Raw genomic sequence first — 22,295 nt, 5'->3', positions numbered from 1 at the left:
CCACTTCATCACACTGCCTTGCAAAGTGAGGGGCGCTCTGCCTCCTTGAAAAGGATCATGTTCACAACTGCTCGATATTCCGAGGGGGAAACTGCTGAGTCTCTGCTGCCAGACGGGGATTCTAATCCAGGAGCTAAATAGGTTCAGACCCCTCTGAGAAGGGGACAAGAGATTTGAAACTTCCTTCCAGAAGGATGTGAATACACACATCTCCATAAACTGGACAGCAAGTTAATAAGCTCACTCTAAGATTGCATTTCAGCTCAAGTAGCACAGACTGCATTCTTCCCAGTAGCCACAAGCTGGGCGAGGCTATGGGTTGCCAGGTAGACAAGAAGGACTCGTTCCTAACAAGCTTCCAGTCTAGAAGGCAGGACAACAGGTGAGGAGGTCTTCAGCGGAAGGACCCTGGGCAGGTCCCCTCAACCATGCTAAGCTTCAGACTCCTCTCCCTTAAAGTAAGCCCTAAAGTGCAGAATCACCTAGGGTTACTAGGGTAACTGGAGAAAAGGGGGGTAGAACACTGAGCATGACGTCCAGCCCATGATGACCAACCACTGTTTGCTAAATAACTATCTTCTTATCCAAGAGCATTCATATTGTTTCCTCTTTTCCTTCTTCTGTTAAGAGCATCTAAATGTGTATGTACTTATGAGTGTGTGTATGCATCTGTGTATCAAGTCAACCTCTGAGATCACTTAGAATAAACATCTCAGGAACAACTGGTAAAACCACCAGCAGGGCAGTTTACTCAGAATACCTTCCGTCTCAATCCCTAAAAGCCAAACTAACTCCCTTCCGAAACCCATTAGATCAGCCCAAACCGCACAAGTGCAAACAGCCTTCTTTCTACTGGAAGCCTCTCTCAGAATTCGGTGAGAGTACCACTCTGCGCCGGCCGGCTGACCAGCCAAAAACTTGTTTTGTAACCCACCAGACAACCATAAGTACATCCATCACGATTCCAATCAAGTGACTCTCACCTGCATTGTCTTTCCTGAAAACTGCAGTCACCTCGCTCTGACCCTGAGCACACATGAAACACCTCAAAGTGTGTTTTCACCTTTCAGTTTCGCAAATTGCTTAACCGATACAGAATCCTTCTAAAGCTTGCCCGAGTGATGCTGCAGATGATCATTATTATCCCAGCAGGGCTCTGCTTCCACTGGCAGAATTAACGTGGTCTATTTAAAGCGCAGCTCACCTGCCACTTAACACTTGCAGTGTCCGTAATTTAATTTGGGAATATACACTGATCTCTTGTTGCTTTAAACCGGAGGCTGATTCCAAATGTGGGTGAGGGCTTCTGGTTCCCCAAACTCCTTAAAGCCATCTGCCGACAAGAACAAGAGCCAAGAAGGGGGCACTGAGGTGAGCTACCTAGGGGTACCTGCTGACAGAGGATGATGAAAGCACGGGGCCTTTGGCAAAGCTTCTAACAGGCCTCAACTTTGATCGATGCCAAGAATTCAAGAATGCATACTTCGGAGGGCAAAATCCCTGGCACGAATTCTAGTTCAGGCATTGCGTGACCTTCGGCAACATAGTTTGTCCTTCATTTTCCTCATCTGCAAAATGGGGACAGCTACCTGCCTTTGAGGTTTGCTAAGAGGGAAAAAAAAAAAATGAGACAATAAAGCATGCATATGAAGTGCTTAGTACCAAGGCAGGCAAACGGCATCCCTTTCCCTTTCTTCTGGCAGCTGCATCCCTCTTTCCTAGGGGAACCGTGTTCCATTTGGTTCCCTGTAACGTTGCTTTTAGCACTACCAAACCCTCCCACAGGGGTGGGCAGGTAACCCAAGCTGGTCAACCACCTGGCCACAGCAGGGCGGGCGCCTCAACTTGCCTCACTCAGCACCCCCTCATCCTGGTCCTGTTTGATATTTTGTGCAACTTTTGCATGACCTTTGCGTGATGGATTTTTTTCTGTATTAATTTTGATGTTTTTAAAATATTGCATGAAAATAGTATTTATCTTGATCGCTGAGCTTTTGGTGTTCCCTGAAATTCTGTGGCTGAAGTGAGTGCTTCACTGGCCTCACCCTGGACCACGGGGCCCTCCCCACAACTTCTGCCTGAACTGCTAGAAGAGAAGCCTTGTCTCCCTCCAGAACTGAAGTCAGCAAACAAAGGCCCAAGGGCCAAATTCTGCAACCCCACGCCTCCTTTTGTAAATAAAGCTTTTGTGTTTTTTTAAATTTATTTTTGGCTGTGTTGGGTCTTCGATGCTGCACAGACTTTCTCTAGTTGCGGCGAACGGGGGCTGCTCTTCGTTGTGGTGCACGGGCTTCTCATGGCGGTGGCTTCTCTTGCTGTGGAGCACGAGCTCTAGGCACGCGGCCTTCAGCTGTGTGGACGCAGGCTCAGCAGTTGTGGCTTGAGGGCTCTAGAGCGCAGGCTCAGTCGTTGTGGCACACAGGCTTAGTTGCTCCGCGGCATGTGGGATCTTCCCGGACCAGTGCTAGAACCCGTGTCCCCTGCATTGGCAGGCAGATTCTTAACCACTGCGCCACAAGGGAAGCCCTGTAAATAAAGTTTTACTGGAACACAGTCATGTCCATTTGTTTACAAGTCATCTGTGGCTGCTTTCCTGCTACATAGGCAGAGCTGGGATGTTGCTACAGAAACTTATGGCCCACAAAGCCTAAAATACTTACTATCTGATTCCTTAAGGAAGTTTGCCAACCGCCATTCTAGAAGTAGGAGCTATAACTGTCGTGTAAATCTGGCGCTTCCTGGGTCCATTTCCCCTATCAGGTAGAGTGGCCCACCTGGGAAAGATGCCAACCCAGAGAGAAGCGGAGCTGGGAGAGACCAAGGGACAGATGTCGGGGATGCTACTCCACTGGATCCAGCTCAACCCCTAGGTTTCTTGGTTACTTCAGTCAGTAAGCGCCCTTTGGCTGTCACCTGCCACCAGAAGAAGCCTAATGCAGGGAGCTGGGGCGGGTTCTTCAACCATCTGACAACCATTTTGGGGGCGGAGAACATGGCAGGCCCTGAGCAATGCCTGCACACATTCAAGGGGTGATGGCATCCCTCAAAAATAAACACACATACAAAAGCACTGCTCAACAATAAACAGAAAACCCAACTACGAGGAGCTAGGCTCCTTGTAAACAAAGAAAGGCTTATTTTTCTTAATTACTTAGTCTGGAGGTAGACAGCTGGTTCAAAGGCTCTGTCATGGGCAGAATCTCTACCCTCTACCCTCGCTGTCTCAGAGGACTGTCAACACTCTGGGCCTAAAATTCACAATTGGAGCAGAAGAAAGAGGTTAAGATACAAGTCAGTTCTTGGGAATTCCATGGTTGTCCAGCGGTTAGGACTCTGCACTTCCACTGCAGGGGGCGCGGGTTCGATCCCTGGTCGGGGAACTAAGATCCCGCATGCTGCAGTGCAGCCAAAAATAAATAAATAATTTTTTTAAAAAAGATAAAGCCAGCTCTATCACTCCCTTTTTTCAGGCAAGGATAAGTTACCCCAGAAAAGCACAAGGGAGTGGAGAACATGTCAAGACTGGCTAAATCACTCATAAGCCATGACCTAGAGAAGGACATCCCACAGCCGCAAGCAAAATCAGGGTTCTGTTAAGCCAAAGAAGAAAAGGGGAAAGGATTCTAGGCAGGGAGCTAACAGAATCAGCCATACATCGTATCAACCATTCCAGGAACAAAAGGCAAAACCAAGTGCTTCCATATTCCAGCCTGAGACCTGGGTGAGCAGAGGTGCCCCCAAATCCCAGTCATGCCCCAATCTGCATGAGCCCGACTACAAGACACAAATGCAGTGGCAAAGCAGAGTTTCCAACAAGGGGCTGTAGCTCTGTCACGTGGCCATCGCCCAACCAGCCACAAGATGCCTCCTGGAACTAAACACAGGGGCTTGTATACAGGGGCTTAAGACTTGTACAAAGTATGTAAACTTGGGACTTTTTTTTTTTTTTGCTTTCTTCAATTGCAGTAAAACATACATAACAAAATTTACCATTTTTCAGTGTATAATTCAGCAACATGGAGTACATTCACAAGGTCGTGCAACTATCACCACTATCCATTTCCAGAAATTTTTCATCATCCCAAACAGAAACTTCATAGCCATTAAACACTAATCCCCCCCATCCTCCCCTCCCACACCCCCTGGTAACCTCTGTTCCACATACTGTCTCTGCAAATTTGACTATTCTAGATTCTACGTATAAGTGGAATCATGCAACATGTGACCTTTTGAGACTGGCTAATTTCACTTAGCATGTTTTTAAGGTTCATCCATGTTATAGTAGGTAGCAGTACTTCATTTCTCTTTATGGCTGAATAATATTCCATTATATATAGTATATACCACACTTTGTTATCCATTCATCTGCTGATAGACATTTGAGTTGTTTCTACATTCTGGCTCTTGTGAATAATGCTGCTATGAATATTTGTGTGCAAGTATCTGAGTCCCTGCTTTCAATTTTTTTAGGTATGCATCTAGGAGTGGAATTGCTGGATGGTTTGGTAATTCTATGTTTAACTTTTTGAAAAACCATCAAATTATTTTCCACAGCAGCTGTATCACTTTACATTGATACTATTTTTTAAGTAAAGATGGAATTGTCTTTATTTCTCTGCAACTGAAATTAACTCTGCTATTAAATTTCCTTTCAGTTAGTTTTTAAACTCCCTTCACTCAGAAAAAAAACTAAAACTTGCCAGATAAAGGTAACTTAGCCACTTCCAGTTTTTTTTTAATTGTAGTAAAATTCACTTAATATAAAATTCACCATTTTAAAATGTACAATTTAGACCTGGATACATTTTTTTAAAATATTTATTTATTTAGCTGCATTGGTTCTTAGTTGTGGCACACAGGATCTTCGTTGCCACTTGCAGGATGTTTAGTTGCAGCATGCAGGATCTTTTAGTTGTGGCATGTGGGATGTAGTTCCCCAACTAGGGATCGAACCTGTGCCCCCTGCATTGGGAGCATGGAGTCTTAGCCACTGGACCACCAGGGAAGTCCCGGAGCGTGATACATTTTTAAAGAATGAATATAGATCCATTTTGCTGTACACCTGAAACTAAAGCAACATTGTAAATCAACTATACCCCAATAAAATTTTTTTTTTATAAAGAATGAATAGGGCTTCCCTGGTGGCGCAGTGGTTGAGAGTCCGCCTGCCGATGCAGGAGACACGGGTTCGTGCCCCGGTCTGGGAAGATGCCACATGCTGCAGAGCGGCTGGGCCCGTGAGCCGTGGCCGCTGAGCCTGCGCGTCCGGAGCCTGTGCTCCGCAACGGGAGAGGCCACAGCAGTGACAGGCCTGCGTACCGCAAAATAAAACACAAAAAGAATGAACAAATGCACAATGATCTGAGATGCTTTGGAAGACTTCAGTAGATTTAAACTTAAACATCCCTACTGACTCTACAGAACAAATGCCAATTATCTTAGTAGAGGTGAAAGGAGATCACAAAAATAAAGCAAGAAAAGGAGGATACCTTACCACTTACTGCCCGGACGTGACTGGGCTCCCCACTACCTCTCCACTTCACCTCGTCCCACTCTCCCTGCCACTCACCCTGCAACAGCCTCACTGGCCTCCTGGCCGCTCCTCCAACCAGCCAAGCCTGCTCCTCCTCAGGGCCCACCCAGCCATGAGAACAGAAACCACAGCAGCTAGGCCACTGAAGGAATTTCAAACAGGACATCTGTTACAGAGCTTTTGGAAGAGCCAGAAAGCCAAACAGGAGATAACGAGGGGACCCAGAGATAACTGACGTCAGAAAGCTAATCCATCCCTAAAGCCAGAGGAACAAAAGGTGTTCCCAGGCGGTGTAACCAGGGTTACAGGCAACAGCTGGACTGTGGCAGAGGCACCTAGGAGGAAAGTGGGGGGATGAGGAAGGCCCAACCGGCAGCCACAGGGGACTTCCAAGGACCATGAAGGAAGCACAGCCATGGCTAGAGATGCCCCCTGAAGCAGGGCTGAGAGGAAGAAATATTCCAGCTCCCTTCTTCCTCTCACCTGCTGACCGTATCACCACCTCCCACTGAAATGACGGGCAAGAGGACCTGGGAAATAGAGTTTGCAGGGCAAGGGCAGGGAGTCAGCCTGAGAGCAAACGAGAGACTGACTGCTACATGCTTTTGAACCTGTTGAACCGCCTGGGATTCCTTCCCCCAATAACAGGATGGCTAATTCCTTCGCTTCCTTAGGTCTCTATTCAAATCTCCCCATGAAGAGGTGCCTCTGACCACTCTACAGCGAAGAGGAAAAGCTCCACCATGGCAGACTGCTAGCTGCTCATCCAAATCTATCCTCTCTTCCACCTGAATCCGCAGACTGACTACACATCCCAGCCTGCTCTGCAGGGGCCAGGTGACTCTCAGGTGCCACTACTCCCTGGCACCCTTCACCAGCCCGATTCACTCATCTCTGTCAGCTGTCCAGCCCCTGTGATCATGTGAGGGCTGAGTTCCCAACTCTAACACCTCAACAGAGCACACCTGGCCTTCACCCACGTGACACAAGGGGCTATGGCACCTCCTTTATGAACAAGTGGGAACTTTCTCCACCACTTCTAAAACCTGTGTCCCGTTTCCTTTTAGGGGTGTACTCCATCCTCTGCGCAAGAGCCATTTTCATGCTGACAGAAGCGAAGCAAAGTACCCATGGAACCAACAGGCTGGATAATAACTCAAAACTGACAACTCCGAGGCCAGGTCTGAGTCTTAACTTACAGGACATCAAGATCAAATACCTGGGACTTTCCTGGTGGCACAGTGGTTAAGAATCTGCCTGCCAATGCAGGGGACATGGGTTCAAGCCCTGGTCTGGGAAGATCCCACGTGCCGCGGAGCAACTAAGCCCGCGTGCCACAACTACTGAGCCTGCGCTCTACAGCCTGTGAGCCACAACTACTACTGAAGCCCGCGCACCTAGAGCCTCTGCTCTGCAACAAAGACAAGCCACCGCAATGAGAAACCCTTGCACCGAACAAAGAGTAGCTCCTGCTCGCCGCGGCTAGAGAAAGCCCACACACAGCAACAACAACAAAAAAACCAACACAGCCAAAAATGAATTAATTCATTCATTAAAAAAAAAAAAAAGATTAAATACCTCTGAAAACAGCCAGAGGTCCCCTTCGGCCAAGAGGCATCGGTCTGGCTACAACAAATCCTAATATGCTGGGACAGTTTCATCCCCCTTAATAAATGGCCACTGGCCCAAGCCCTCAGCCACTCAGCATTTAAGAACCCTCCCAGGACCCTATGGACATTGCCCAAATCCAGTGACTCACGGGTTAACACCTCGCCGTGGGGAACAGCGCTCTGACCCTGGCTCCCTCCCTAAGGCCAGCACTTCCCCCCCAGCTGCTGAACATTTTTATCGCCACCCTGGACATCTTCTCTGCCCCTTTGGCAGACATCCTCCCAACTCTCTTTCACCAGAACTAGCTGATTTGCAAGTTCACGAATTCAACAGAGAAACACAAAGAGGGAACTGAAAACATGATAGGGATGGGAGGGTGAGGGAGTGGACTTCCCCTCACGATCAAAAGGATGGGCCTGGGGTTCTCCTGGCACATGCAGCTTCCTCTGCAATCAATTTTTTACAGAAATGAAATTGTTACCCAAGGTACCCCGGTGAAGCAAAATATAAATTCCAATTTGAGTTAAATGCAATCAACCACTTTCAAAAATGCCCCCTGAGGATAAAGGAAGTCGGTTTCTCTAATTTTACAGTTGGGGCTATATTAATACTAATACCACCTGCTTTCAACTGTGAGGATGTACAGACGGAAGGGGGCGGGGTTTGGCATCCCAGGAGAATGAGCAGCATGAGCTGATGTCTGGGTCCTCGAGTCATTATTCTGAACGTAGTTGCAGGCTCCTTGCAATACACTGGAGCTACAGATGTGAGCAAGGATGGACCTGGTCCCTGACCACCGAGAGAGGGAGACAAGAAAGCGGTGGTGCCACACAGAGGTCTGGTGAGAAGAGGACTCAGGACCACTGCAGGGTGGGGGGCGTCGTCTCCGATCGGAGGGGCACCACCCAGCTGAACTGGTGGGGAGCTCATGAATGACTTTAGAGAGAAATCTGAAACTTCAAGAGACAATAGATCAAAACCAGGATGAGACACCACTTCACACCCATTTGAGTAGCTATTATCAAAAACACAAAAAATTACAAGTGTTGGTGAGGATGTGGAGAAATTGGAACCCTTGTGCATTGCTGGTGGGAATTTAAAATGGAGCACCCAGGGCTTCCCTGGTGGCGCAGTGGTTAAGAATCCGCCTGCCAATGAGGGGGACACGGGTTCGAGCCCTGGTCCAGGAAGATACCACATGCCGCAGAGCAACTAAGCCCGGGCGCCACTACTGAGCCTGAGCTCTAGAGCCCGCGCGCCTAGAGCCCGTGCTCAGCAACAAGAGAAGCCATCGCAATGAGAAGCCTAAGCACAGCAATGAAGAGTAGCCCCCGCTCACCGCAACTAGAGAAAGCCCGCATGCAGCAACAAAGACCCAACACAGCCGAAAATAAATAAATAAACTAAATAAATTTATAAAAAATAAAATAAAATGGAGCACCCAGTACAGAAAACAGTATGGTGGCTCTTCAAAGAATTAAACATAGAATTACCGTATGATCCAAAAATTCCACTTCTGAGTATGTAACCAAAAGAATTGAAAGCAGGGCTTCCCTGGTGGCGCAGTGGTTGAGAGTCCGCCTGCCGTTGCAGGGGACGCGGGTTCGTGCCCCGGTCCGGGAAGATGCCACATGCCGCCGAGCGGCTGGGCCCGTGAGCCATGGCTGCTGAGCCTGCGCTCCGCAATGGGAGAGGTCACAACAGTGAGAGGCCTGTGTACCGCCAAAAAAAAAAAGAATTGAAAGCAGGGACTCGAACAGTTATTTGTACACCCGTGTTCGTAGCCGCACTTTTCACGATAGCCAATAAGTGGAAGCAACCCAGGTGTCCATCGACAGATGAGTGGATAAACAAAGGTGGTCTATCCATACAATGGAATATTATCCAACCTTAAAAAGGATGCATGAAGCTTGAAGACATTATGCTAAATGAATTAAGCCAAATACAAAAGGACAAATATTGTATGATTCTACTTATATGAAGTACCTAAAGTAATCAAATTCATAGAGACATAAAGTAGAGTGGTGGTTGCCATGGGCTAGTGGGAGGAGAAAATGGAGAGTTATTATTTAATGGGGGCAGGGTTTCTATTTGGGAAGATGAAAAGGTTCTGGAGATGGATGGTGTGATGGTTGTACAATGTGAATGTACTTTTATGCCTTTGAACTGTACACTTAAAAATGGTTAAAATGGTCATTTTTATGTTATGTATACTTTATGACAATTTTTAAAAGAGAGGGAGAAAAAAATAGAAGTTTGAGTGGTTGTAGGGGAAGGAGGAGGAGGAGGAGGCTGAGAGGAAGCCCGAGGCTCCGGTCAGGGGACCTGGGCGAAGGGCAGAGCCATTCACTAAGCAAGGAACACAGGAGCAAACATGGGGGTGGGATAAGGATGAGAATTCAGTCATGCAGACCTTGACAAGCCTTTGGTACATCCAAATAGGGACACTCAAGAGAAAGACCGGGAGTGATCTGCAGGAGGTGTTACTAAGAGTAATCGACACACAGATAGCAATTTTCACCAAGGAATTCAGACAGTATGTATAGAAACAAGAGTCAACAACAGAATCTGAGGATAAATAATATTTAATGTTTGAGGGTGTAGAAGGGATATGCCAGGAAGGATCTGCAAAGAAGTAGAACGTATGCCCAGAGGTTGTGGCATTACAGAAGACAGGGGGAGACAAAGTGTCAAGGTCAGAAGTGCCAAAAGGCTACTGAACAGATAAGGGAAGTTACAGTTATATTTTACAAGACAGGCACCTCAATAATAAATGTGCCTCTGGTGTGTTCTGAATCACGCCTATCACCTTGTAATAGACTGCCGATACATAACCTGATGATGATATTTTAGTGATTAACGAGAACATCGAACTCCAAGGTTATGCCATTGAAATGCCACTTCTATAATCAGAATGTGTCCCCTCAAAATTCATCTCTTGAAATTCTAACCCCCAAAGATGATGGCATCAGTAGATGGGGCCTTTGGGTGGACCCTTAGGTGATGAGGGGTGGAGCCCTCACGAATGGGATTAGTGCCCTGATAAAAGAGGCTCCTTCCACCATGTGAAGACACAGCAAGAAGCACAGGCTATGAACCAGGAAAAGGAAGTACCCTGGAGTGATCCTGGTTTAAGGTACCTCAGGAATCATGAAATATAGTACTATGCACATTGAATGATGCCCTTCCTTCCAACCAAAAGGTATTTATTGAACATATTTTTACTGAATAACCCATATACTTCTACACACTATGCTAGGAGCTAGAAAGTCAGGAGGCCAGATAGTCTCAGTCACAACTCTGCCTAAAAGCAGCCCTAGACACTAAGTAGATGAATGTTTGTGGCTGTGTTCCAATAAAACTTTATTTACAAAACAGGTGGTAAGACATAGTTTGGTGAGCTCTGCTCTGAGTGCTCCTAACTCACTCAATACTTGCGGCTTGGGCTTCCCTGGTGGTCCAGTGGGTGAGATTCCGTGCTCCCAATGCAGGGGGCCCGGGTTCGATCCTTGGTTGGGGAACTAGATCCTGCATACATGCCGCAACTAAGAGTCTTCATGTCACAACTAAAGATCCCACATGCCACAACTAAGAAGTCTGCATGCCACAACTAAGAGTCCACATGAAGCAACTAAGACCCGGCACAGGCTAAATAAATAATAAAATGCTGCTTAATTTACTCATGAGTTCAGATGGGGGAAGGGGTCATGATCTTACAGAGAGCTCTCTTTCTGGAAACAACATGCCATTATAAATAAAAGTAGGAGCTTCAGAATCACAATCATGTAGGCCTGCCTGAGTAGAAATCCCAGCTCTGCCACTTTTTAGCTCTGGAACATTAAGGAAATTATTTCATTTCTTTGAGCCTCATTTTATTCACCTGTAAAATGGGAACACTGTTATTCACTATGCATAATCATTTTAGCAGTAAAGTGGAGCAATGGGCACGAAGGGTCTAATGAATCCCCTGGGTCACAAGAGCTGCTCAATATGAGTCACTAGCAAACACTAAGAAAGCCAAACCTGTGGTTCATTGAAAAGAGCAGAAAACACCCAAGTGTCATTTCCAAGATGAATGTGCTAATCACATTGTTCCTCCCATTTCTGGAGCATAGGTCTCTCTTTTTTTTGAAGTTGTCTTGCTTTTCTCTATTGTTTAAGTTAGGATGATTTTGGATGCGAGTAAAAAGAACTCCAACTCAAAATGCCTTAAAATATTAGGGAACTAATTATCTCACATAACATTAAGTCCAGAGGTAGTGCCATTCTAGAGTTGGTTAATTCAGTAGCTCAGTGACATTATCAGGGTCCAAGTACTTTCCATCTTTCTGAGCTGCCATCCTGAATGTACCAGCTTTCATCTTCAGACTTGGTCCCTCCTCATGGTCACAACATCACTGCCATAGCTCCAAACATCACAGTCTCACAAAACAACCCAACGCCATAAAATAAGTCTTCTTGTGTCTTTGTTTAAACAGCAAGAAGATTTCTCAGAAGCCGCTCAGCAGACCTTTCCTTTTGGTCAGAATTGCATCACATGTCTATTCCTAAACCAACTACTGGCAGGCTGGAAATTATTATGTCTGGCCTGATCTGATCCAGATTTACTCCTCCTGTGGCTAGCCTCAGGCCTGAAGCTCGTGGCCACCCAACATCAGAACAAAACCAGAGTTCTATTAGCAAGAAAGAAGGGACGGAACTGCGGGGTGGGGAATAACCAGTGTCGGCTGTAATGATTCATGCTACCTTGCATAACTGGAATGGAAAGGTTAAACAAACTGCAGGACAGGCTCGGAAAATGCAGGCTCCCATCTCACCACCGGCAAATCAACTGTCTGTGTAGATAAATCCAGTCACTTGTCAAAAGTCAGAGGAAACGGCTCTACTGGGCACAGTAGGCTCTCACTTCTAGGGTCTGAATTCTAAAGAAGACACACCAGGTGACCTTATTCTAAACTTCTCTGGGTCCTGCATAACTCAACTAACTAGATGATCTATTCAAAGGGATTGCAATTTGGAATGGACACTTTTTCCCATGCCTGCCAAAACGGCATAACTGCTGAGCTGGCAGCATAACTGCTTAGAACGATGTGTACCTTACCAACATTTCATAGGTCAGGGATGTTTGAGTAAAAACCTCCCAAGTCAAAAACAAAAAGAAACCTGAATACTAAGCTAAAATCAAAATCAAACAAAACAAAACCACCTAATAGCAAACTAGGGAATGATAGATGTATGTTGGTACTGATTAAAATCATCACAAAACTGAAGGAAAACTGCTTGCAAACTCTCTTTCCCAGGCTACAGTTGATCTCAGGAGGAAAAGCTGGTACCTGATTTGTAGACAAGTATCAGAAGATGGTCACACACAGAGGGGGCACATCTGGCCACCAGAAAAGGCACAAGCTGAAAGCATCACTCCAAGGTCCACTGTCGGCTGTGGAAGATTAGCTTGAACCAGACCAACTCCCCCACGAAAAAAACAGCAACTGAAAAAGCCAGACTTTTTTTTTTTTTTTTTAATTAAAGCAAAACTGAAGGACTAGGAGCTCTGCAAATGCAAGAAAGACATGAGGAACTCAGATCCCAAAGAGAAGGGAAGTCCACAGACATGACTCCTGTCTAGAGAGCCTTATTTTGCCCTAAGGCTTTTCCCAACTACAGAGCTTCTCTGATGAGAAGTGGAGCTTTCAGAATTCCCACAGGGTCTTAAAAAAAAAAAAATTAGAGGGCTTCCCTGGTGACACAGTGGTTGAGAATCTGCCTGCTAATGCAGGTGACACGGGTTCGAGCCCTGGTCTGGGAGGATCCCACATGCCGTGGAACAACTAGGCCCGTGAGCCACAACTACTGAGCCTGCGCGTCTGGAGCCTGTGCTCCGCAACAAGAGAGGCCGCGATAGTGAGAGGCCCGTGAACCACGATGAAGAGCGGCCCCCTCTTGCCGCAACTAGAGAAAGCCCTCGCACAGAAACTAAGACCCAACACAGCAAAAGTAAATTAATTAATTAATTTTTTAAAAAAAAATTAGAGTTCAGGACCTGCAGATGAGGAAGGGCACAGGAAAACACCTCAGGGATTCAGCTGTGTACTGGACTGAATAGTGCCCCCCAAAATCCGTGTCCACCTGGAACCCCAGAATGGGACTTTATTTGGGGAAAGCCTCTTTGCAGGTGTAATTTATTGAGATGAGGTCATACTGGACCTAATCTAACACGACTGGTGTCTTTCTAAGGAGAGGAGGGGACACAGAGAGACATGGACACAGAGGAAAGATGGCCATGTGAAGAGAGGGGCCAAGACCGGAGTGATAAAGCTACAAGCCAAGGAATGGCAGAGACTGCTGACAAGCACCAGAAGCTAGGAACACACCCTCCCCTCAGAGCCTTCCAGAAGGAACCAACCCTGCCAACACCTAGATTCTGGACTCCTGGCCTCCAGACTGTGAAAAAGTAAATTTCTCTCTGTTGTTTTAAGCCACCTGGGGTGAGCAAATTTGCTATGGCAACTCCAGAAAACTGATATAAGCTGGAAACCCCGAAGAACTACATCCTAGAAATATATCAGGCATCACAAATGCTAAAGGCCATGTGTGAACTGGCTTGATCCCTTGACTGGATTAAACTGATCTCCCTCTACCCTAACTGTCTGAGAAGCAACAGTAAATCCTCTCTGAAAAAAGATACAATCATTCCAAACTTCAAATTATCTCTACGATACGTCATACACAACATCTGGCATTCAGTCGAAAATACCAGATACATGCGAAGACAAGAATGTATTCAAAATCAAGACAAAAACCAAAAATAAGGGACTTTTGGCTATAGCCCAGTGAGAAAGTTAACAAATCCTCTCCCCAAAAAGCAACTATAAAACTGAACAAAATTGACAAAAACAACGGTTTTAGCACTCTAGAAACTGGCTTCAAAGGCTTACAACTTGAGAGGTGTTTACCCTTGAAAACTGCTGAATTTCCAATTAGAACAGTGGGAACAATAACAACAGTACACAATAAATGGCAACCGACATTCTATCTCAAGTGTCAGGGGCGATAGGGAAGTGTGGAGACTGTGGTGACCTGGAGTACTTTTGCCCCATCGACAAAGGGCAGGGGTGCTGGGCTCCAAACAAAGTCAACAGTAAATGTAGGCCCAGAGTCACAGATCCTCAAGTTTAAGAAAATCTAGAAATCTGTATTTCAACATAAAATCTCATAATTTTTAAATGTTGGCAACTTTTTTAAAAAGTTTTTTTAATATGCTGTGCAAGGGCACCAGTTTCCAAACTCAGTCCTACATGCACCCTAACCGCAGACAACCAAACGCAGTCATGCCCCTGGCAGACTCTCAGTATTATCTACTGTATTGTGATTTTCAACAATGTCATTTTATTCAGTCATTACTCTGAAGTTCAGCTTTTCTCTCTTCATCTAGAAACAGAGTTAACGCAACAGCCTTGTGGATTAATTCACCGTTACTCATTCTCTCCTGTCACTTTCAATTCAGTTCACTGAGTTACAGTGGTCTACAGAGGAGCAATAATGGGCATCAGGCCTGCTGCCAAAGGAGGTGGGGAGCAGGGAAGGGCCGGGAACTTCTTGATATCAGTCTGACCTGGGTTGGAATCCTCAGCTCTGCCATTTACCAGCCATGGGAACTTGGGCCAAGTATTAACTTACTTGAGGCTCAGTGTCATCACCTGAAAAGTAAAGACACCATCACCTATGCTGGAATAGGCATGTCAGCATCACGCACCAGCTCGGGCAGCCCAGTACCAAGGCCTTGAGCCCCCACCACAATCCTGCGAGGCGGGTCCCGTTATTACCCTTAGTTTACGCACGAGGAAATAGAAGCTCAGAGAGGAGGTGTCCCAGAGAGCTCACGTGTGACAAGTCGCTGAGCGGGGATTTCAACCGTGCCGTCCGATCGCTAAGCTACATAGAGGGCCCAGCCCAGCAGCCAGCAGAGACAAGGGAGCAGAGCAACGCTCATTCCCGTCGGATCCCTCTCTTCAGACTTCATTGTATTCATTCTGCCTGGCAAGGTCATTCCAATGGCTTTAAGAACAACCGTAAGAAGTCACTGATCCGATCTTTTCCAACTCTGAGCAGCTGAAGAAACACCTGCCCCCTCTCTTGTGAGGTTTTTAATCAAATATTCAATGGCAGGAAAGAGGTTTTAATCAGCCAAGAATCATCCTACACCCGTGAATGGTTAATTAACGCTGCCAACAATGATGACACAATCCCTTGGCAACTACTCCAGGGCTAAGCTAGTCTGGTCTTTCCTTTGCTTCTAATTGGCCAGGAGGCTGCCCAGCACACCCTCCTCGACAGAAACAAAGCCAGAGACTGCTCATCAGTATCTTCAGGATGCAAGTGTAGAAATCATGCTGAGATGCAGGGAAACAGCAAGAAGCTGAAGGCTGGCGATGTCTTGCAAATGTGTAGGTGCTTCTGTGATTACCAGGGCCAAGTAACAAAAAGATAAAAATTCTAGTCTGGATGGGAATAGGTAGAGCCATTCTTCATGGTTAAAAGGTCAGAGCCTCAAGAGGGGGTGAGGTGGAGAAAGAGATTAAAAGTTTAAAGGGTGTTTGGGAGAAGAGGGTAACCGGTTAAACATTTATTGGGGGGGCAGGTCTATGAACTGAAGCAGGTGCTTCACATGAGAGTCTCACTGAAGCCTCCTGACAACCCCCCAGGGAGACTAGATGCTCTGCCTTTACAGGTGCAAACAATGAAGGCACAGAGGGGCATTTTCCCAGGGTCATGCCAGACTTACCCTCAGAGTCTGACTCCAAAGCCAGGGTTGACTCTGCCATGCCCAGGAGCTGCCCAGAGCCTGGTGGTCTATTCCACACCAGTCACCAGTTCCTCTGAGGTAGCTGCCCCACAGACAGGTAAGAAGGAAATGAGAAGAAACACAAGGGCCCAGCAAGCCAAGGAGGACTCTCGGAAAAGCCATGTCCTCAAACAGCCATCAACCAGCCCTACGCCATCCCCACACAGAGGCTCAGGGAAGCATCCTGTATATAAAATGCCACTGGGACGACTGAGGCTGACATCCAAGGTGGCCAAGGCAGCTGGCTGTGGTTTCTATGAAGACTGAGGCCCTTGACACCAGCTCTTCTCTGAACTGGCCCCCTGTGTCCCTGACTTTTAAGGAAGGGACCTGGGAACACGGAAGAAACATCAGCGGTGGCAGGATCCCTCGTGCAGCCATCCCCTAACCCCAACAGGACCCACATTCATTTCTGAAAATGAGCAACCGGTGAGATGAACAGGGATGAAAGATCTGCTGAAGGGGTGGGAGAAAAGGGAAAGGAGACATGCCCACACAGGAGGGAAAGGCACAGGGTTCGCTTCAGTGGGCAGAGAATTTCCACAAACACCTCTACCAGACACGGTGAGCACTGATTTTTTGCTGTGGAAGGAGGTGAACTAGCAAAAGGTGACACATTTTACTCAGCAGTGACACTGATATCACAGTAACAAGAAGGATTTGGGAATTCAGGGCGGCAGCCACAAGCAGAGTCTGAAAGAACCTGCTCTTTTACATGTGCGAGTGGGGTGGAACATAGGATGTTGTTTATATGACATAATACACTTCAAAGTTCAGATCCAAAGCAAACCGCTTCGAACAAATCACATCTGTACCATGGAGAAGAGAGATGAAGGTCCCCATCCCTCATAGGGCTATTGTGTGAACTGAGCAAGTTAATTTATATAAAAGACTAACAAAGTGCCAGGCTTGCACTAAGTACCCATGAGTGTTGAATTATTATTATTAGCATTATCCCTGTCATTCAGAGACACAGGAGCACAGGACAAGGGAAATGCTGTGACAATTTTACAATGGATGGCAGCAGAACTATAAGCTCAGAGACCTGCCTGGTTTCTGCTGCTGTTATTGAAGACAGATTTAATTATGAAATGCCGTGCTATCCTTGTGCATGAAGTTAGAACAGATTATTAGTTTCACAGCAATTGCCACACCATGTTGGTGAAATAAGCACCTTAGCTGCAGGTCCCCCGAGCCCCTCAGAGACCACAACACGTGGCTCTGAGAATTCTGCACAAAGGCTGACTTCATTTAAATTAAGAAACCAGACAACACCCTAACTGACTGCAATAAGACATCCTTACCACGGATTTCTGCACCACCACGTGCCACTGGCCCCCACCAGTCCCGCACGATGACTGCCTTGCCCGCTATTAAAAAATATACAAAAATTAAAAGAGCAAGAGAAAGGAACATCCTCCGGGATGCATCAGGCCGAGCAGTACCTGTTTCGGTTTTGCTGGAGAAGCCTGCTGCCTGTTTGATCGCAGCTGCTGTTAGTGCTAATCCTCGACTCCTCTTCACGCCATGCTGCAGGACGGCCTCAAACTGGGCACACAGACAGGTTACCCTGCGAGAGAACCAATGATTCATCAATCCACCCTGTGAAGGCAGAGAAACAACCAGGGCGGCCCTGGCATCTCCAGGGAGCTAGTGAGGGTACACACTAGACACCTGGATTTACAGACTCCACACCAATCTCCATTTATGTTCATTTCACATAATTTAGGGAAGCCCCACACAGTCTAGCCAAGTTCATCAGACTGGTGAAAGCATAGTAACAATTCACAAGAAACAAGGGGAAATGGAACTGGTGCCAGCCAGCAGGGGAGAAGAAAAAAAAAAAAGCCAATTTAAAGATAAATCAGGGCTTCCCTGGTGGCGCAGTGGTTGGGAGTCCGCCTGCCGATGCAGGGGACGCGGGTTTGTGTCCCGGTCCGGGAGGATCCCACGTGCCGCAGAGCTCCCGCCGCAAAAAAAAAAAAAAAAAAAAAAACCAAATCAGTTCTGTGTGGGGAGGGGTTGGGTGTTAATTGTATCCAATTCACAAGTTTCAACTATAATTCATAACATGTCCTTTATGAAACAAGATTATCTTTTAAGAGATTGAATTCACCAGCCTGCCAAATTGGAAACACTGTGTAATTTCATGGCCTGTTACATACCCTAAAAAATAATATGAATTCTAATTCTTGTCCTTTATTTTGTTATAAGAGATTACATTGTGAAGTCAGATCCGGAGTTGACGGAATTGTCAATTAAGTTACAATTACTGTGCATTTAACTGAAATGATTTATCAGTAACCAAAGAAATGGGAGATTCAGGAACATGTTCACAGAGAGATGAGATCATAGCAACTACACTCAATTCTTAACAATCCTCACAGGGCTCCTGGGCCCCCAGCCCAATTGGGTCTGTGGACTTAAGAGACTCTTCCTATCATTCATGCAACAAATGTTAAGAAATCCTGAACTTCTCCTACATGCCAGGCACTGTTCTAGGCTCTGAGGATATGAAGGTGGGAGTGAGACAGAAAAGGTCTCTGCCTCACCACGTTTCCATGGTTCTAGCAGGGGAAGATACACAAATAAGCTAACCAGACCATATCACTTGATGAGACCTTTGAAGAAAATAAAACAGGATGAGGTAGTAGGTGGAGCCAGGTCCAGAACAGGCTTAGATTCTGTGGCCCGAATGGAGGTAAACTTATGACCTGGATATGACAAGAGGCAGCAGGCTGGGAAGACAGACCCAGTGCAAAGACCCTGCAGCCAACACCATCTGGCTCATCCTTGCCTAACTGCAGGCATTTCCTGCTCCACCCACCCCCACACCTGTAGTTATAATACTGCAAGTGTCTATCACTCTGTGGGTGGTAAAACATCTTCACATCCATGATTTCACTAGCTCCTCCCATCAGCATTATGATATGGTTGAGGCAGGTATTATTATCTCCATTTTACACGTCAAGGAACTGAGGCTTAGAGACATTTAAGAGACAGTACCTAGTAAGTACATAATTAGCAGCAACATGGGTACTCCAGCCCTACCCACCCCCATGCTGATCCAAGGTAGTTTCCACTACACCCCATGCCACAAGACAAACATGCTTTATTTTAAGACAAAAGTCAACTCCCTCCCATATGCCACCTTTACTCAAGTCTTCTGTCTACACCAGAAAATGCTAACCCAGCATCAGCAAATACACAGCACATGAATATTTATCCTCTAGTCTGTGCCCATGACAGACATCACTAATCCATCCCAGAATTCTAAGCTACTACTAACAATGATCAAAGTTAGCCCTGCAGGAGTTTGGGGGAGAATGGATACATGTATATGTATGGCTGAGTCACTTTGCTGTGCACCTGAAACTATGTTAATCGGCTATACCCCAATATAAAATAAAAACTTTAAAAAAAAAAGTTAGTCCTCCACAGGAAGGAGCCCTATCTGGCATCCCAAACTGAACTTGTCCTCAACTACACTATTTGGTTTCCAACTCCTACCTTGTCCGCCTGGCTCCCCTGCACCTAGCTCACTCAGTGCCTGGAACACAGTGTGTGCTCTGTAAATGCTTTTTCAGTGGATAGGTAAAAGGGTGATTAACCTTGAACCCTGGGTCCCAGAATACCCCCCCCACATTGAAACAACCCGTTTTGCTGTGGCAGATGTCACTCTTAAATATTAGATGTGCATATGCTAGTCTCCCTGCATATCCACACAGGCACACATCTGAGGGCTCCCTGAAAGCTGGGACACCCGCCAAAACTATCTAAATCTCACAGGAACCAAAATCAAGGCATAGCAAAATAGAGCCTGACCAGGGCCCTGTTTCAGGGTGGGGTGGGGAGGAAGGCAACAACCTTGGTCTGTGTTTAGAATTCTCCATAATAAACCACATCTTTAAACGAATCATCTGCAAATACAATGATTAACTCAACAATCCCCGTTGGTTTGTTTGGCTCCAATGCACAAGTCAGTAACTGCCCCACCAACTCTATAATAACATCTGGCCCCTAAGGGGAATGGAATGCAGGTGAACAGCACAAACCCAGTCCCCAAGGTTTGCTTACATCAGCAGCATTACCTTCCAGATGCACATAGGTCACAATCAACCCAACACAGCAGAAAACCCAGGTGGGCATTAGTCCTATAATTAGTTCACTATGATGCCTGCCTTGCTGAAGGCCATTCTACTTAACACCCTCTCCATGTCCCCTTTTCACCTCCCCATTTGACCTGAGCTTATATTTACAGGTCATTTAAGACTTGGCTCAAGGGTCGCCTCCTCCAGGAAGCCTTCCTCATGCTGAGCTTCCTTCTGCTGCAGCACTTGGTCAATCTCTGTTAACAATCTGCTTTCCAAAGCTGTCTCCTCTTGCTAACTTGAGTTTCCAGAGAGCAAGGATCAAGGCCTTGTTCATTTTAGTGGCGACAGCACCTAGCACAATGCCTGCCATCTGTGGTATATGTGACCAATATGGTCCCTCCCCTCGAAGAACTCAGAACATGGACTTGATGTTTACTTAGGTGAGAGATGCATCTCAGGAGATCTTGTATAATTTGGAATCCAAATCCAGGTCAGTTAAGACTAGGGAACCAAGGGACTTCCCTGGTGCTCCAGTGGGTAGGACTCTGTGCTCCCAATGCAGGGAGCCCAGGTTCAATCCCTGGTCAGGGAACTAGATCCCACATGCATGCCACAACTAAGAGTCCGCATGCTGCAACTAAGAAGTCCACATGCCACAACTAAAAGATCCTGCATGCCGCAACTAAGACCTGGTGCTGCCAAAATTAATTAATTAATTAATAATAAATAAAAATTTTTTTTTAAAGACTAGGGAACCAAGGAGAACACACTGGTCCAACTACATGAATCTAAGCCCTTCAGCTTGTGGTGGGCACGCTATGGGCACTGATTTATAATTATGTCTCCTGAAGGTTTTCCATTTCTTCTCACCTTGACTCAGGCATATGATAGTTTCTGCAAAAATGAAAGGGGCACCTGCTTTCATGGAGCTCATTATTTTCTCAGCTCAGTCTCTCCTGTTTACCAGAATGCTCTCTGCTGAGTGCTCTCTGACACGCGGCAGGGGAGGGGAGGCGGTGGGGGATTGGCTGCCTCCACGGCATTTTCTCACATCTAACTTCTACTATCAGTTAATGAATTGGCCATGTTCTTAATTAAGCAGGGCACTTAACAGTGAATGTTTTAATTTTTTTAAAAAGCACCAGCCAAGAAAATCACTTCAAGTTTTTATGCATATAGCTGTTTACCAGATGAATGGATAGATAAAATGTGGTATATGGATACAATGGACTAATATTCAGCAATAAAAAGGAGTAAAGTACTGACACATGCTGCAACAAGGATGAGCCTTGAAAATATCATGCTAAGGGAAAGAAGTCACACCCAAAAGCCATACATTGTATGATTCCATGAAATGTCGAGAAAAGGTAAATATATAGAAACTACAAGTAGATTAGTGTCGCCTAAGGCTGAAATCAGAAATTAACTGTAAACTGGCACAAGGGAACTCTTTGGGGCAATGAAAATGTTCTGAACCTGAATTGTGGTGATGGTTACATAACTCTATAAATTTACTTTTTAAAAAAAATCACTGCATTGTACACGTACAATGAGTAGATTTTTATGGTAAGTAAATTAGACTTCAGTTAAGCTGTTTTTAAAAAACCTGCCCTCAAGGTGCCCGGTCAAAGCTTGATGAAGGAGTTAGCGAGTGGAAAATGAAACAACCTCCTCCGGCTGACTTTAAACCTGCTCTCACCACCCGCCGGCACAGCTGGTTTGCTGCTAAAATTCTGCAAGCACTGGTTTTCCTAAGCTGTGTCCTAAATTTCAAGACAGCTTAACCTGCCACATTAATCTATAATAAGAATCCTAAGAATCCTGTACTTTTTATGGCAAATGTTAGACATTTATGGCAAATGTGAGACAGAAAGGATCAGCAATGAAAGCTGCATTTTAAGAACTGCATCAAATTAACCTCGTGACAGCATAACTTCAAATTGATCCTTTCACTACGTTACAGCTTCACTAGAACCTTTTGGTGAAAAGTACAATCATGAAAATGGACTGGATCATCCTCGTGTGGGAAGCTCCAATGTCACCTAGAACGGAGTCGATAGTACCCATAAAAACCGGCCATTAACAGCATTAGCCACACCTCAGATTTAAGACGACAGCACAATCATCAGCTGCAGCAAGGCCATCACATGACAGTCATTTGAAATGGGCCATGCCCTATATTCATGTGTTACAAATTTCAGAAAGGTTCACATCC

The 22,295-nt window shown here is 46.0% G+C and overlaps 1 protein-coding gene across 3 annotated transcripts in view; it reads right to left on the bottom strand.

Moving 5' to 3' along the window:
- Positions 1-22,295, bottom strand: part of SNX29 (sorting nexin 29) — a 545,210-nt gene that overhangs the window by 484,863 nt on the left and 38,052 nt on the right. For all 3 annotated transcript variants that reach the window (XR_010836418.1, XM_067012531.1, XM_059038667.2), the window contains exon 4: positions 17,432-17,556. Coding sequence is in view for 2 of the 3 variants with exons in the window: in XM_067012531.1 (XP_066868632.1) it covers positions 17,432-17,556 (125 nt within the window). In the remaining variant the exon portion in view is untranslated. The remainder of the gene's footprint in view (positions 1-17,431; positions 17,557-22,295) is intronic.

The sequence above is a fragment of the Kogia breviceps genome, chromosome 14 (assembly GCF_026419965.1).
Source record: "Kogia breviceps isolate mKogBre1 chromosome 14, mKogBre1 haplotype 1, whole genome shotgun sequence".
Lineage (NCBI taxonomy): Eukaryota > Metazoa > Chordata > Mammalia > Artiodactyla > Physeteridae > Kogia > Kogia breviceps.
The sequence above is the reverse complement of the archived record's forward strand: the minus strand, read 5'-3'. Positions and strand labels throughout refer to the sequence as shown.